General features: G+C 59.4%; 6 protein-coding genes across 6 annotated transcripts; 1 reads left to right on the top strand and 5 right to left on the bottom strand.

The window, feature by feature from the left end:
• Positions 1-1,152: 1,152 nt before the first annotated feature.
• SPBR_00230 (uncharacterized protein) lies at positions 1,153-3,624 on the bottom strand (the record flags this gene model as incomplete). The annotated part of the gene is made up of 1 exon (XM_040758549.1): positions 1,153-3,624. The coding sequence occupies one exon, from the start codon at positions 3,622-3,624 to the stop codon at positions 1,153-1,155; it is 2,472 nt and encodes an 823-aa protein (XP_040618934.1).
• A 2,306-nt stretch (positions 3,625-5,930) lies between these two features.
• SPBR_00182 (MFS multidrug transporter) lies at positions 5,931-8,684 on the top strand (the record flags this gene model as incomplete). The annotated part of the gene is made up of 4 exons (XM_040758502.1): positions 5,931-7,256; positions 7,330-7,818; positions 8,177-8,539; positions 8,571-8,684. The coding sequence occupies 4 exons, from the start codon at positions 5,931-5,933 to the stop codon at positions 8,682-8,684; spliced, it is 2,292 nt and encodes a 763-aa protein (XP_040618933.1).
• A 1,511-nt stretch (positions 8,685-10,195) lies between these two features.
• On the bottom strand, positions 10,196-10,494 carry SPBR_01147 (uncharacterized protein; the record flags this gene model as incomplete). The annotated part of the gene is made up of 2 exons (XM_040759464.1): positions 10,196-10,227; positions 10,299-10,494. 2 exons carry the CDS (start codon positions 10,492-10,494, stop codon positions 10,196-10,198), a joined length of 228 nt encoding a protein of 75 aa, XP_040618932.1.
• Positions 10,495-10,984: 490 nt separating this feature from the next.
• On the bottom strand, positions 10,985-12,526 carry SPBR_00534 (gliotoxin biosynthesis protein; the record flags this gene model as incomplete). The annotated part of the gene is made up of 1 exon (XM_040758853.1): positions 10,985-12,526. The coding sequence occupies one exon, from the start codon at positions 12,524-12,526 to the stop codon at positions 10,985-10,987; it is 1,542 nt and encodes a 513-aa protein (XP_040618931.1).
• Positions 12,527-13,592: 1,066 nt separating this feature from the next.
• Positions 13,593-13,911, bottom strand: SPBR_01136 (uncharacterized protein; the record flags this gene model as incomplete). The annotated part of the gene is made up of 2 exons (XM_040759453.1): positions 13,593-13,706; positions 13,750-13,911. The coding sequence occupies 2 exons, from the start codon at positions 13,909-13,911 to the stop codon at positions 13,593-13,595; spliced, it is 276 nt and encodes a 91-aa protein (XP_040618930.1).
• Positions 13,912-14,016: 105 nt separating this feature from the next.
• Positions 14,017-14,367, bottom strand: SPBR_09064 (uncharacterized protein; the record flags this gene model as incomplete). The annotated part of the gene is made up of 2 exons (XM_040767190.1): positions 14,017-14,107; positions 14,201-14,367. The coding sequence occupies 2 exons, from the start codon at positions 14,365-14,367 to the stop codon at positions 14,017-14,019; spliced, it is 258 nt and encodes an 85-aa protein (XP_040618929.1).
• Positions 14,368-15,212: the final 845 nt, after the last annotated feature.

The following is a 15,212-nucleotide window of genomic DNA, read 5'->3' as shown; positions in this document are numbered from 1 at the left end:
CTACACGACTCCCCAATTAAGCTTACCTTGTAAACGGCCAGGAGAGGGCCTGTTTGAGGTCTGAGGCTCATCTGTCAGACACCGGCGTCTGAAAGGCTGGTCGCGGCCAGGTCGTGTTTGGGCCAGAGGTCAAGACAGGGCTCTTTCTTCCAAACACTCGCCAACGAGGCCACTGTCGTATTGTGCGTATTTCGTGATGTGAAGCAGTGTACTTCGTACGACGCTTTACGACGTATGAATCGAACGAAATGCCGTGTCCTGACAGTGGTGCCTGGCTCTTTCCTGTCCTGACAGGCTGGGGCGCTCGTGCGGAACGGCCCCGCTGGCAGATGCCTATTATGGCAAGGTCGACCCACGACACGACGCGCTCTTCTGTCACTGGGTCTTTTCCGTCTGGGCACTGTCCATTGCATGTCAGATACGAAAACAAAGACCAGAAGAAAGGCTCTCGATTGTCCTTGTCACCACACGAAGCAAGCAAGTTACATTCTTGCGGCGTGCGTGACTGTTGATACGAACCATCATACCATTACCATGCCTGTATTCTTGCGGAAAAAGATGTCCGCAGCTGGTCTGTCGAAGACTAAGAAGCGGCATGGCCGACTATAGGGAAATCGTCGAGACGGTCCTTACGACGACAATAACGGCTTGCCATTTTTTGTTTATTTATTTCGTTTTCAGCCCATCCAGCCTCCCAAGAAAGTCTCACAGCCGTCGTTGGTGCGTCTCCTTCCATGGTCCTTTCATTTTCCCCTCTCCGCAAAAAGCCCTGTTGAAATTGCAAGTCCGCCATCCCGTTATGCGTGCACCCCTGGTCTGTGTACAGGGTAGCCCGGACATGACACGTCGGGCAACAATACGGTGCGAGGAGGTCAAAGTGTCTTGCAGTAATTCGTATGAGACGCCAAGAGCGGTCACGTGGAAGGAAGTCAACTGCCAACATCTCGACTGTACTGTTTTATTTGAATTTCTTTTGAATTTCGTTATTCGTCGTATCATTTTCCAGATGTGGGTGTATCGTAACAGACGAACAAAAAAAAAAAAAAAAAAAAAAAAAAAAAAATTACGTAAAAAAAAAAAAAAAGAAACATAGGCAATAAACTAAGCCTGACCCGTGGTGCGTCTAGCACCATCCACAGCACAAGCACCCGCCTACGGCCACGTCACGTCGTACATGGCCTCGGGCATGGCGTGAAAGTAGCTGAGGACGTCGAGCGAGTAGTTGGAGAAGAGGTCGATGGGCGGCGGGGCGTCGAACGGCGTGGGGATGGACGGCGGGATGGACGGCGGGATGGGCTCGCCGGCCGGCTGTCCGTTCATCATGACAAACGATGTGGCCTGTGTGCCGGACACGGCCGCCGCCGCCACTTCGTCTTCGCGCTCGCGTTCCTGCGCGAGCATCTCGTTTTGCCAGATGACTTTAAGCGTCGAAAACTTGCGGATGGCGACGAGGATGGGGTCGTGTTCTTCGTCTTCGATGAGGTTCGGCGAGTTGGAGGTGGTGGAGGAGGAGGTCGTAGAGTTGCTGTTGCTCTTGCTGTTCTTTTTTTTGGCAGCAGCTCCATCGGCATGGCCCGGTGCGGCCAACGCCTCGGCCAACATGACGCGCAGCTCGTCGCACAAGCCCAGTATGCGATCCAGGGTCGGAAACAGACCAATCACGCCGCGCACGGCCTCGACGTTCCACGCCGGGTCGCGCAGCGTGCTCAGCTTGTGCAGGCAGACAATCACATAAAACAACTGCAGGTAGGTGCAGTTGGGCAGGCAGACAAAGCAGGGCAGCGGCCAGGCAAACAAGCGGTCGAGCCAGGCCTGGACGGAGGCGAGGCATCGCTGGTAGATTTCGAAGCGGTGGAGGTCGGGCAGGACCCACGTGCCGTGCCCCAGGGCGGAGCCGGCGCCGGAGGTGGCTGTCGACGCTCTGGAGGGCTGCCGTGCCAGCGCCGACTCGTGGATGGCCAGCATGGCAAAGTGATACAGGCTGTGCGTGCTGAAGTTGTCAAAGGCCGGGCAGGTGCCGTCGACGCTGGGCAGCCCGACAATGTCGTCCAGCTGGGCCCGCAGCGCGTCCATGTAGGGTCCCGGCAGGTTGGTCGGCCCACTGCCAAACGACCGGTACAGGCTGGCCCCGCCACCGGCACCGACAGCCCCCCCGCCGGCATAACCACTACCACCACCACCACCGCCGCCGCCGCCACCAAAGCCGTCACGGCCGCCGCTGGCACCGTTGCTCGATGCGTAGCGCACCTGGCTGATGAGCAGCTGCATCTTGACGTGCTGCACGAGTATGGCGTCCTGCGGCACGGTCGAGTCCTGGGCCAGCTGGGCGAGGCACTGGTCGAGGTAGGGCGACCAGCGCATGCCGTCGGCGGACCGGAACATCTGGGACGCGGTGGACGTGACGAGGTAGACGCCCAGGACGGCGCGGCGCTCCTCCATGCTGCGCTGGGCCTTCCACATGGAGGCGGGGAGGCCGGGGATCTGCACGACGGGCACGAAGCGCTCGCCGGCCGTGGCGGCCGGCTCCAGCAGCGGCGGCATGGTGAGCCCCAGGTCCCAGGCGACGCAGACCGACAGCTGGGCCACCACCGTGGCAAAGTTGCGGTGGAACCGGTCCCTCGTGGACAGGTGCACCCACGTGACAAACGTCAGCATGCCCAGCAAGATGTCCATGCTGCGCTCGCCCCGCGACACGACGCGCTGCACGATGGCCGTGCGGGCCTGGGAGGCGGCGCGGACGCGGTGGGCCGGGTGGACGCAGGCGGCGGCCTTGATGCAGCGCCACAGAAAGGGGTACATGCGTCGCAGGCGGCTGGCCGTGACGTCGGGCGGGAGGTAGAGAAAGGGCGCGAGGGGCAGCATTTCCTCGGTGAAGCGGCGCAGGCACGTCTCGGCCTCGTGGGGCAGCAGGTCGTCGTCGTCCTTTTGGGGCGGCGCGTCGTGGTGGGCGTTGTTCAGGGCGTCATCAGCGTCAGAGTCCGGATCGGGGTCCGGTACCGTCGTGGGCGCTGTCGAGGCGGCACCAGACGCGGCGCCGGTGAGGTTCGACCGCGGCGACGTGTCGATGTCTCCGTCGGCGTCATCTTCCGAGGGGTCGGCGGCGTGGTTCGGACGCGCACCGCCGTCTGTGGCCAGCGCCGCGGCGACAGCCGGCTCGGATATGGCCTGCGACGTCCGCAGCAGATCCACCAAATCGTTCAGCTTGGCCTCGAGCCGCGCCGACCGCGAGTTGGACGGCTTGACGCGGGCAGTGGTCGCCGACGCCGCCGGCCGTGCCCGTCTGGGTGACGGCACCACCGCCAACGACGGCTCGCACGTCTTGCCGAGGCGGTGGCAGCGCTCGCACCCATAGCCGTCGACGCCGAGCCCGGCGCGTGGGATGCACTTGCACTTGATGCGGGCGCAGTTGGTGCAGGCCTTGTTGGCGCGCGTGCGGCGGCCTGCGGCAGCGGAACCAGAGGCAGCGTCTGCTGGCGGTGTTGCACGCTGTGTAGGCTGTGGTGGTTGTGGTGGCTGGGCTAACTGTGTGCCCTGTGGCTGTGAAGACCGTGACTGTGCAGTTTGTGGCGTTCCTTCCGACCCGGGCGACCTTGATGACCGGCTTTCGCCTAGTAGATGGATCATAGTGGAGGTTGTGGAAGGTGCGCTGCAGGTGCGTGGATTGCGTGGATTAGGCAAGTGCGCCGGTGTAAGTGGCAAGAGCAACCCCGTGCCAACTGGCCAATATTAACGGCGCGACGAACGGCCGGATGACAAACAAAAACAACAGAATCAAGTAAACTCCTTGTCCGGACAGCTTCCAGAGTGTTCCAGTGCGCTTGGTACGGCGCCGAGGAGTTGCAATGACAAACGAAACTGCTCTTCTGGGCTTTCTGTGCTGGTCCCGTACGGCCAATGCTGAAGACCGTCGGGGCACCGGTTCTGTTTATCTAGATCCTGCAATACCTCGTGGTGTGCAATAAGGCTGAGCTGCCTTGGCAGGTGTGTTAGTGGTGCCGGCGGTGTAAGACGACGCTCGTCCGGGCTCCTCGAAGTGCGGCGGACACGGGATGTCCTCGTTTTTGGGTCCCGGTTCCGGTTCCGTGTCAGATTAGTCAGTTGAGCCAGCGCTAAAGTGGAGTTAAAAGTGGAGACGAGCGAACTGGGCCCATTTTGATCTGACACGGCTGCACGGCTGGAGGCGGCCAATCAGAACGACATCCTCCGCCAGCATCTTTTCAACTGCTCGCGACGTCGCCCACTCCAGCCCATCACCATGGCGGAGAATACGGACAAACCGGCGTTACGATCTCGCGTCGTCCGTATCCGGGTCGGAGCTTGCGTGGCCGCTCGTGGACAGCGTCAGGGTCCAGTCGCAGGGAGCGTTGTGTCGAACACGTTTTGGTGCTGTTGACAAGTTGAAGCATTTCGTTCTTCAGTTCTTCAGGCTGAGTTGATCTGCCAAGCAGGCCGCAGCCCCCCAACAACACGGTTTGATTTCCTAACCAGGAAAGACGCCGTCACGGACCCCTACCGTGACTGCAAGGCGCGCGAAACGGCGCCGTATAGGGGCATACTGACTCTGACTCTGACATGGAGAGTACCCAGAGTGGATTGCCGTGAGATTGGCGCACAAGAGAGCAGTGCGTGTTTCCAGAGGATTATGGGTCGGCAGGCGTCTCACAGTGACGCCTGCACACAGTCTTTTTGGCCAGTGTGAAGCAGAATCAGCACGGGCATTTACGACGCAAACGAAGCAATACAGCGTCGACGTTTGCGTGAATGGGTGAGAAAATCGACTGATGACTGCCATTCGACTGCTGGATTCGCAAAGGTGCAACCACCGACCTCCGTCTGACAGCTTGTGCTGCCGCTTTGCCGGCTCTTGCGCCCATCAGTGCTTTTTTGCATGTCGACCTTTTGTGTGTTGTATTCGCGCCCGTTTTTCAAATATGTTCGGAGTGCACAGTCTTTGGCCGTTTGCGCGTCGGCGTCCATGTCAATTTCTCTCGACGCCGGAGAGTTTGTGTCGACCTCAAACTGAACGTTTTTCTGCTTATCTCCTTGCTTTATTTCCATGCTTTATGGATTCTTTTCTTTTCTTTTTCTTTTTTTTAAGGGGGGACTTGCCGTCGTTTCCACACGGCAGGCTGCCTGCGGCTCAATAGCCATGTCCGTCCTAGCCAAAGCGGACTTGTCGGATACTTTTTCAGGTGCCGGAGACACGAGCAAAAGAACAAAAGTCAAACGGCGCAGCCAGACACGCCGACGCAAAATAAGCACCGACTCCCCGTTATGCCTGACATAATGACATAATTATGCTCACACCCTCTCGCGACGAGACTGTTTCGTTCGCGTTGTTTCTTGTGGCCTTTTACGCTCGTTATCGTTTTGCTCTGCCTTCCCACACCGTCTCTCTTCACACCATCCATCTCACTGCCCCATCAACTAGGGCTGAGACGCTGGGACGCTGGGACGCTGGGACGCTGGCACTTCTTACCCGTCCACAGCAACCGTAACGAAACGGATGGCTCGTACAATTGACACGCACGGTAACCTGTGTGCCAAACCCGGTCGTCTTGTCTCCTGCACGGATTACGGAGGTTTCAAGGAATTACGGGTGGCCCGACCTGTCAGCGACCCCATCCATCTCCATCCAGTCCCCTTGCCTTTTGCCTTATTTTGCTTCTTTTCTCAGTCAGCACGGCCGGTCGACATTATGTGCTCGTCTCGCACGTCTTCTCTCGCCGTATAAGACAAAGCGCTTCCGTTCTCTTGACGTCCTTGCTCCACCTCATCCTTCCTTTCTGTCTTGTCGTCTTGTCTACTCTTTGATTTCTTCCTCTTTCTCTTTCTCTTTCTCTTCGTCTTTTTCTTTTGTTCTTTGCTTGCATCCCTGTCTTATACATTGTGTCACCATCGCACATTGCCCCCGACCGCCACCCGCAGCCATGACTGACACCCAGCTTCGGGACGGGCCTGCTGTGGCGTCCGGGCTCAACGAGAAAGCGGACAACGCTCAACAGCGAGACCCGTCCATCGCCGACGCCGTGGCGGCGCCCGCCGTTGTTCCAGCCGTCGACATAGAACCGCTGTCCAACCAGCCCCAGGGCCAGCCCGAGCAGGTCACCGGCATCAAGCTTTTCTTTCTGCTGCTCGCCCTCGCCCTCGCCTGCTTCTTGATCCTCCTCGACAACTCCGTCGTGTCCACGGCCGTCCCCAAAATCACCGACGACTTCCACTCGCTCAAGGACGTGGGCTGGTATGCGTCGTCGTACCAGCTCGGCAGCGTCGTGCTGCAGCTGCTGACGGGCAAGATCTTTTTGCACTTTTCGCTCAAGTGGTCCTTCATCGCCTTCTTCTTTGTCTTTGAGCTGGGCTCGGCGCTGTCGGGCGCCGCCCAGTCGTCGGCGATGCTGATTATCAGCCGCGCCGTCTCGGGCATTGGCGCCTCCGGCCTCATCAACGGCGCCCTCACCATTGTCTACGCCTCCGTGCCCCTGGAGCGCCGGCCGCCCCTGACGGGCATCGTCATCGGCATCGCCCAGCTGGGCATCGTGCTCGGCCCGCTCATCGGCGGCGCGTTTACCACGGGCTACACCTGGCGCTGGTGCTTCTACATCAACCTGCCGCTGGGCCTCATTGTCGCGGCGCCCCTCGTGTTTCTGCGCATCCCCGAGCAGGCCCCCAAGCAGCCGCCCATGGCCGTCGTCCGCCAGCTGCACCGCCACCTGGACCTCGTCGGCTTCGCCCTCTTTGCGCCCGCCATCATCATGCTGCTGCTGGCCATGCAGTTTGGCGGCAACCAGTTCGCCTGGCACTCGTCGCAGGTCATTGGCCTGTTTGTCGGCGCCGGCGCCACCTTTTTGGTCTGGATCGCCTGGAACTACCGCAAGGGCCACGAGGCCCTGCTGCCCTTCCCCATTGTGCGCCGCCGCCGCGTCTGGATGAGCGGCGTCAACTACGCCTTTCTGACGACCGGCGTCATTGGCGCCGCCTTCTTCCTGCCCATCTACTTCCAGGCCGTCAAGGGCGTCACGGCCATCATGAGCGGTGTCTACATGCTGGCCACCATCCTGCCCCAGGTCCTGGGCGCCGTGTCCTCGGGCATTCTGGTCGCCAAGGTCGGCTACGTCCCGGCCTTTTCCGTCCCTGCCGCCCTCCTCTTCTCCGTCGGTAGCGGCCTCTACACGCTGCTGCAGCCCGGCACGTCCGAGGCCAACTGGGTCGGCTTCCAGATCATCTCTGGCTTTGGCCGCGGTGTCGGTTTCCAAATGGTATGCTGTCCCTTTTCTTGTTCTTTTACCTGCCTCCCCCCTTTCTCGTTCTCGCAACTAACGCACGCCCCAGCCCATTGTCGCCATCCAGCACGCCATCACCCCCGAAGAGCTCTCTGCCGGCATGGCCTTTATCGTCTGGTGCCAATACCTCGGCCCCTCCATCTTCCTGACGCTGTTCAACACCGTCTTCGACACCAAGCTGACGGCCAACCTCCACAAGTATGCCCCCGACACCGACGCCAAAGCCGTCCTCCTCGCCGGCGCCACGGGATTCCGCAAGATCGTCTCCGCCGACCAGCTCCCCGGTGTCCTCCGGGCCTACTCGGACAGCCTCGACGTTGTCTTTTACATGGTGCTGGCCGTGTCGCTGGTCTGCTTCCTGTCGGCCTGGGGCATGGGCTTCAACGACATCCGCAAGTCGAAGCAGGTGGTGGACGAGGCCGCCGCGCGGAACGGCGGCAGCGGGAGCGACAACGACATGCAGAAGGAGGCGGTCACGGACGGCGAAACCGCTGTCCCCAGTGTTGCTACGGTGGTGGGCGCCGAGGAGAAGCGGTCGGTCGGATCAGAGACGGACCACTAGACGTGGTCTGCTCACGCCTATGCGCACGTCGTTTCTCTCAGCGCTTTCGAGTCCTGCACGGCCACAAACGCAGGCACGGCCGCTCCTGTCTTCACATTTCCTCTCCTTTTATTTCAGTCTTCCTTACGGCGTATACCATGCTCTTAGATAGCCTTTTCTTTCTGCTTTTGACATAAGTTTCATCATCCTCTCTTCACTCTACTCTAGACAGTCATAGACACAGTAATGTTTATTTTATTATCCATGATTCTCTTACACTTTTGTCTTTTATGCCTCTGTACTCTGAACTGTAGCCCGCCCTCCTCCCTGTCAATTACGCTTCCCCTGCAATCAGCTTCTCCCAGTCGACCGTCCTGGCCCAGTCTTCGTACGACGGCCGCGCCGGCGGGTGTCGCAGCTGGTGCGGCCGGACAAACCCCGGCTCGCCCCGTTCGTACGCGTCGTGCTCGTTAATGTAGTCGACCGTCGCCAGGACTTCCCACGACTGGCCCATCTGCACGAGCGCGGCCGTGGACACGGGCACCACCACGGCCGTCGCTTCGTTGGTGCCCGTCACGCGCCGGAACACGTCCACAAGGTCCCCCAGCGTCTGGTTGCTGTCAAACGCCAGCAGTTTTGTGCCGGCCGGCTCGTCCTCCACGAGACAGCGCACAAACGCGCCCGTGCCCGTGGCCGGGTCAATGGTCGGCAGGTGGATGTCCGTCTTGAGCGGGGAGACGAACTCGTAGATGCCTGCGGGGGTTGTCGTCGTCGTCGTCGTCGTCGTCGTCGTCGTAGCCGTCGTAGCCGTCGTAGCCGTCGGCGTCGCCCTGCGCGGAATCATGAGGCGGTTCGTGTTGTAGGCGCAAGGGACAATGACGGACAGCTTGGCTGCCAGCGCCGGCAGCTGCGTCTCAATGTACTCGACGGCCCAGTTCTTGGCCTCGGGGTGGAACGCGCGCGTGGTGGCGCGCGGATCCGACAGGAACAGCGAGCCGCCCACGATGGACGTCAGGCTCGACACCACCAGCCGCTCGAGCGTCGGCAGCGTCGCCGCCACGTCTGCCACATTCTTGCGGCACTTGGTCTCGTGGTCAAACGCAAGACGGCCCGCCGCCGCAGGGTCGTGGCCCGCAGACAGCAGCTTCGCCGCCGCCGGCCGGTACGTCTCCCAAAAGTCGGTGTTCAGGAAGATGGCGTGGGCGCCGTCCAGTGCCGCCCGTAAAGCCGCCGTGTCGCTGTCGCCCAGGTCGGCCCGGACCACCTCGGCACCCGCCGCCTTGAGGGCTTGGGCCTTGGCCGAGTCGGGGTTGCGCGTGATGCCGCGGACTCTCCAACCGGACAGACCCAGAAAGGTCGCTGCAACAGAGCCGCCTTGGTTGCCGGTTGCACCAGTCACGACAATAAGCTTGGACATGGTGGGGCTGGGGGTGCGAGTGTGCGTTTGCTTATGTGGATGAGACGAGATGAGGGCCAATGGATGGACCTACAAAATCTGTACCGGCTCTGGAGACCATCACGGGATAGATCGAGGTCCAGATACAATTACCTCGCTCAGGGACGTCACATCTTTTATGTACGCTGTAACGCCGCAATGTCCGAGGGCCAGAAAGGAGCTGCAGCTTGTGCAGGAAGGAGCCACCCCGCAGACGACAGGATCCCGGCGGCCGTGGCCAAATGCCACCCAAAAGTCCGTTCTCCGTCTCGCCCGCCGAGTGTCACGTTACCATTTCAGCCAATCGTCTTGTAGGAAATATCGGCGTAAACAACAGCCACCAACAGAATATGCTGCAGACAGGAGCGAGACGGTGATGGGTGATCTGTTTTGATACCATGACTTTGTGCGGATTCTTTTGACTAGGATTTGCATTGCTCTCTACGTCCCATTCCCCAACCACCTCCGAACTGCCCCTGCCCTTCTTCTGGCTGCTTCTTTCGTCTTCACGTCTCACGTCCCGTCGTCTTTTGTTTTTTCTATCAAAGTATAGCATGTGTTCGTGTATGTCATGTTTCTCCCTCAAGTCCTTTTCCACACAAAATGGTCCGTTCTGGCGATGGAGTTATTCCTGGCTCGAACCCAAACTATTGGCAGTCGAATAGTTGTACGCAGCTGCAATACGGCCTGGCACTGTCTCCTTTGATGTCCGTAGACAGTGGTTGCCGCCGCCGCGGATTGTCCTGCGCCAGCAGAGGCCATGTCTTGGCCATGGCAATGGACGTTCATACCGTTCGAAAATACGTCCGAAGAATGGATTCAGGGCGCTGTTCGGGGCGACATGAAAGCGCCACCGCAAGACCTTTGCAAGGCCTGCTTCGGCTCACTTCAGCTCACGCCTGGGCACCCGCTTTCTGGTCTTGAGACAGCTGTGTTTCTCTATATGAGGACCGCGTCGGCCAGCCGCAGTGCTGCTCTGTTATTCCGTTAGTCTGGCGAACGATGTGGGCATTGATGCCGATTGTTGGGTGCGTTGACTTACAAACTGCCGGCCGGCCGACGGCAATGTTGCTGGAGCTCTTGTTGTTGGAGTTGTTGCTGGAGTTGTTGCTGGAGTTGTTGCTGGAGTTGTTGCTGGAGTTGTTGCTGGAGTTGTTGCTGGAGTTGTTGCTGGAGTTGTTGCTGGAGTTGTTGCTGGAGTTGTTGCTAGAGTTGTTCTTGGGGTTGTTGTGTGGCATATTGACGTTGTGATGTTTGGACAAAAGAACAATTGGTGGGACGGAGGGAATAAGAAGACGGCCAATGCAAGCGCGTCGTTGGTCTTCAAACGGCAGGAACGATCAAAACACAGAAACCAGCAACAACAACAGACCGGTGGTCGCTCCTTCCCCATTGCCGTGCTTGCGCATCGTGCGGTCCTAGCAATATGCGTACAGAGCCGTTGTACTTGCCTGTTCTGTACATCTCATTGCACACCGTTTAGTAGCATATGCATATGCAGGAAGCAGGGCCAAAACGTTGTCATGTCATCCGTATTACGCCGTAGATTACATTGTTGAGATCGACAGCCAAGAAAGTAAAGTGAAAAAAAGAAAAGAAAAAAGCAATGGTTCCACCAGACGTAAAAGCACACAAATAAGCAGCAGAGCCGTCAGCCGTCGTAGCACCTCTGTCCCTTTTTCTCTTGCCCTCTGCCCTCTGCCCTCTGCCCTCTGCCCTCCATCTTCTTTACCCCTTTATTCTCTTCTTTTCATCGCCTCCTTCGTCGACTCTCTTCGCGTCTCCTCCCTTTGCGTCCCCCGGTGTCGGCTGCGTCCGCTCGCCGTCGCCAAAGACGACGCGGAAGACGTGGTCGTACAGCCACCACACGCTTCCAAAGACGAGGCCCACGGCGATGAGCATGGCCGGCGGCATGCGGCCCGAGCTGCCCTTTTTGCGGGGGATCCGGCCGGCGGCGAGGACCAGCATGAGGAACGGGAACGCGGCGGCCAGCAGCAGGACGCGCCCGATGGCCTGGCGGCGCGAGGTGATGGTGTAGGGGTGCAGGCTGGCGAGCCAGTCCTGGTAGGCCTGGGGCAGTTCGTGGTCGGCGGCGCCCGAGGTCAGCAGGCCCAAGTAGCGCTGGGAGGGCTGGGCGTAGTCCGGGTCGGGGCGGGTGCGGACGGTGGCGAAGCGGACGAGGCGGCGGACAAAAGCGCGCCACCGGCGAGCGAGCCCGTTTCCGTTATCGTCGTCTTCGTCGTCACCGTCACCGCCCTCCGTTTGACCGACCGCCTTCTTGTCGGCCGGCAGCTGCGGCGCAAAGAGGGTGCGCGCCAAAAAGGGCCGCGGCGGCACGGGCACGACGGGCTTCTCGGGCACGCCCATGCGCGGCGCCACCAGCAGACACGGCACCAGGATCTCCTGGTACGACGCGCCGCCGCCCTCGGTCGCAATGATCTTGGCATAGTCCTCGCGGGTCACCTCGTAGACGACGCCGTAGAGCGGGCCGTCCCAGATGGGATCGCCGTGGCTGCCAACCCTGGGTGGCGGATTTCGTGGCGGCCCTGGTGGGCCAGGAACGGGGAGGTCAGGGACGTCCGGCACGTCCGGCACGTCGGGGATCTTGGGCGGCGTCTTGGGCGGCCTGCGAATGGCCGTGTTGGCAAAGCAGGGCTCGCGGTACGGCACACCCGGCAGGTCAAAAGTCAGCCGTAGCGTCGGCGCGGAGACGGTGACGCACGACAGCGGCTTGATGCGGCGCGCGCCCTCAAAGGTGGAAGCGGCCATGTTGGAGCCATAGGCGAGGTAGAGAACGGTGGATTCGTCGGCAGGGCCGGCCGACGACTCGCTTGCTAGCAGCGCCGTCTTCTCGGAAGCAGTCCCTGTCTGTGTCTGTGTCTGGGCAAAGTACTTGGCTACCAGTACAGGCTCGTCAGGCACGACATCGGGCGTGGCTTTGGCGAGACGCTCGGCGGATGTGAATGGTATGCGACGAGCTTTTGGAGTGGACGCGGTCGAGGTCGAGGTCACAGACGACTCTGGGGAAGCCGGGTCGGTGGCAGTCGAGGCCTCCTCCTCGGACGACGTTGCTCCGTCGGCACGGGCAGCGCTGTCAAAGTCAATTTCTATGGCGTCACGGACAACAGTGGCGGCCAAGCCGGCCGGGGCGGGGGGTGTGTCGTCGGCCATCGTGGAGGAGGCAGATGAATATTCGACGTCGCCAAAGTCAATGATCACGTCGTTGTGCTCGTTGGAGGTGCATCGAGTCATGGGGGCCTGGGCGGCCATGGTGACGAGTGGCGGTTGAGCCATTTTAACGGAAGCTATCAGCGATCCGAGGCAGGCCACATGTGGCAAGGCGCGCACGGGAGATACGAAGCAAAGTGTCTTGTCGCCGGCTTCAAACTGTTACGAGAGAGAAATGCCCCGGCGTCAAACAGCGGCGCGAATGGTGGACAATGAAGTGGCGGAAGGAGGAAGGATCTGGAGGAGGATGGAACTGAAGGATGGGCGTCATGTGGGGACGTCGGGCAAGCATCGTGGACTTAAGGACGATGGACGGCGGAAGAGTCGACGAGTGCAAACAGGGCTGAGCCTGCTGGAACGGGGTTCGAGTCGTGCCCTGAAGGATTAGCGGCCGGGATTCATCCGTCCAGCGTACATGTATGTGCGGCTCGGAGTCACGGGCGCTGTATTTTGGCCGACAGGTGCCAAGAAGCGTAGCAGACAAGCGCTAACAAGTGCTAGTAATTTCTGTTGTCTAGTTTCTGTTTTAATTATTATTCCTCTTCCTTCAAAAGTCGCCGAGAGATTAACTAGAAGCACATGCCGCCGTTATGCGGGAAAACATAACTGCTCCTTCGCTGAACTGACCAATCCCGCCCAAGGCCAACAGGCATGACTCGTTCAATTCCGAGATTCTGGGCAGAGGCGTCAGGACAGACGAGGCTGTTACGTTCCGGCAGGCAGAATACAGCAGCCTCAAGACATCGTATTGAATACACTGACGATCGACAAGTAGGTTGTTTTGCAACATAACGTTTTGCTAGTACGAGTTCTATTCTGTTGGATTTCGTATTTACTACGGAGCACAACATCTCCAAATCCTGCCTACGCATGTTATGCGTTGCGTTGCATCTTATCTCACGCTTTTTCTTGGCTTGTGTGGGCATACTAAAATACAAAATCCTGGCTGACCTCTGCACCCAATGACAAGGTCTTGCCAATCTGTATAGTTTGACGATGCATTCCTTCTCTGAAACGGTGGACGGGTGTGTCTTACTTACTCCCGACGGGTTATCGGGGAATTCGGGCAGCAAAACCGATGTTGTCTGCCTTGCGTACCTCCTCCTCCCTACACAATCGTGTCCTCCCCGTCGTCTGAATCAAATTGTCCCCTGATCGGCGGCGGCGGCCACGCCGTCAGGTTGCTCCACGTGCTCTCAAAGTGGTGCCGCCCGGGGTGGGGCTGTCGGCAAAGGTGCGCCAGCCAGGACGCAGGCAGCGCACACCGGCGACGCTCTCGTGCAGCCAGTGGATGACGGAGCCCCAGGGAGTCTTGGTTGAAGCTCGTCATCACGCCCGGGTCGAGCCAGTCGCCAAGCTGGCGGCTGTGTCGATAGCCAGAGACCGTCGGCGCCGCGGGGCACGCCGCGGTCGACCCAGGCGACCATGCTCTCGTGCTGGCCCGACAAGAACGAGACATCGCCAAAGGCGCGGTAGCGGTCCCAGGGCGTCAGGACGGTCACATCGTCCCAGACGGCCAGCGGCAGGTGTGGTCACAGCGTGTGCAGAATGTTGGACACAACCACGAGGGGGAACGCCGTCGGAGGTGTCGAGCAGCTCGGCGCCCAGCGTGCCACATGCCAGCTGTGTTGTAAAGGAAGCTGGCCGGGTTGCAAAGGACCTAGAGGTCACCCTCCCAGCCCAGGTGCTCATACAGCAGATTCGGCCTGACGCTACACTTCAACGTTGTAGGCTAACTGTGTCCAGTCGCAGTCGCAGTCGTCTTCGGCCACCTCGTTCTCTTCCTCGGCCAAGATAAAGCGCCACAACAGCCGTGGCGACGGTGTACCGAAGCCGAAGCCGGTGGCATGCTGCTCGACCGCCGGCGCTGCAATAGATGGCATTGTTTGCTCGGATGGATGGTGATGAGGCTGAGGGTGAAGAAGAAGACTGCTATTGTTGTGTCTTTGTGCCTTTGTGTGGCAAGTAACCGTTTTGGGGCTGTTTGCAAACGTCAATAGCGAAGAAGGCAGGCGAGGAAAGATACGGCATACAAAGAAAAAAGGTGCGAAACACGACAGACACCAGGGGTCGTTTGACGACAAAAACATGCATGAACCGACAAGCAAACGACCTGCCACGATGGCGTCTGTTCTCGTCCGCCCCGGCCTTGTTGCGTGCGATACAAACGCTCCTCGTCGTCTTGTCATCTTTCTGTCTTGTCGTCTCGCTGTTTTGTTGTGTCTCCTCTTCGCCTGTTTGTCTTCCTGCATCGCTCCTTTCCTTCGGCCTCCCTTGCGCAGATGGAGACGGGACTCCGCTGGTGTTCAGAGGGTCAGTTGCAAGGATGTTTGCAGTGAGCATGGGTAGTTTTGCCCCGAGAAGCGCTGTGGACCGGCGCATCCCGGCAGAAGTTCGCGCCAGCTTAAGGCGGGCGTGGCCTTCTTTGGCACCCACGAACACGCGAAGATGCGGTAAAGACACGGTGACCGGGTTAAAAGAACAAAGAAAAAAAAGACTTTGGATAATCCGTTGCCAAATTAGGTCGTAATTTTCTTGTGACATATTTATTTTGTTCACTCAGTTCTCAGCACACTGTGGCTATTACTTTACTTACACACCACCCGCCACGGCGACGATGAGCATGCCACATACGTACAACAGAATACAATTAAATAGTCAAGTGATACAGCAGAGATGACCAAACTGACAATGGAAACCAACATCCAACACTCACGCAAACAAGACT

The sequence above is a fragment of the Sporothrix brasiliensis genome, assembly GCF_000820605.1.
Source record: "Sporothrix brasiliensis 5110 chromosome Unknown Cont19, whole genome shotgun sequence".
Classification (NCBI taxonomy): domain Eukaryota; kingdom Fungi; phylum Ascomycota; class Sordariomycetes; order Ophiostomatales; family Ophiostomataceae; genus Sporothrix; species Sporothrix brasiliensis.
The sequence above is the reverse complement of the archived record's forward strand: the minus strand, read 5'-3'. Positions and strand labels throughout refer to the sequence as shown.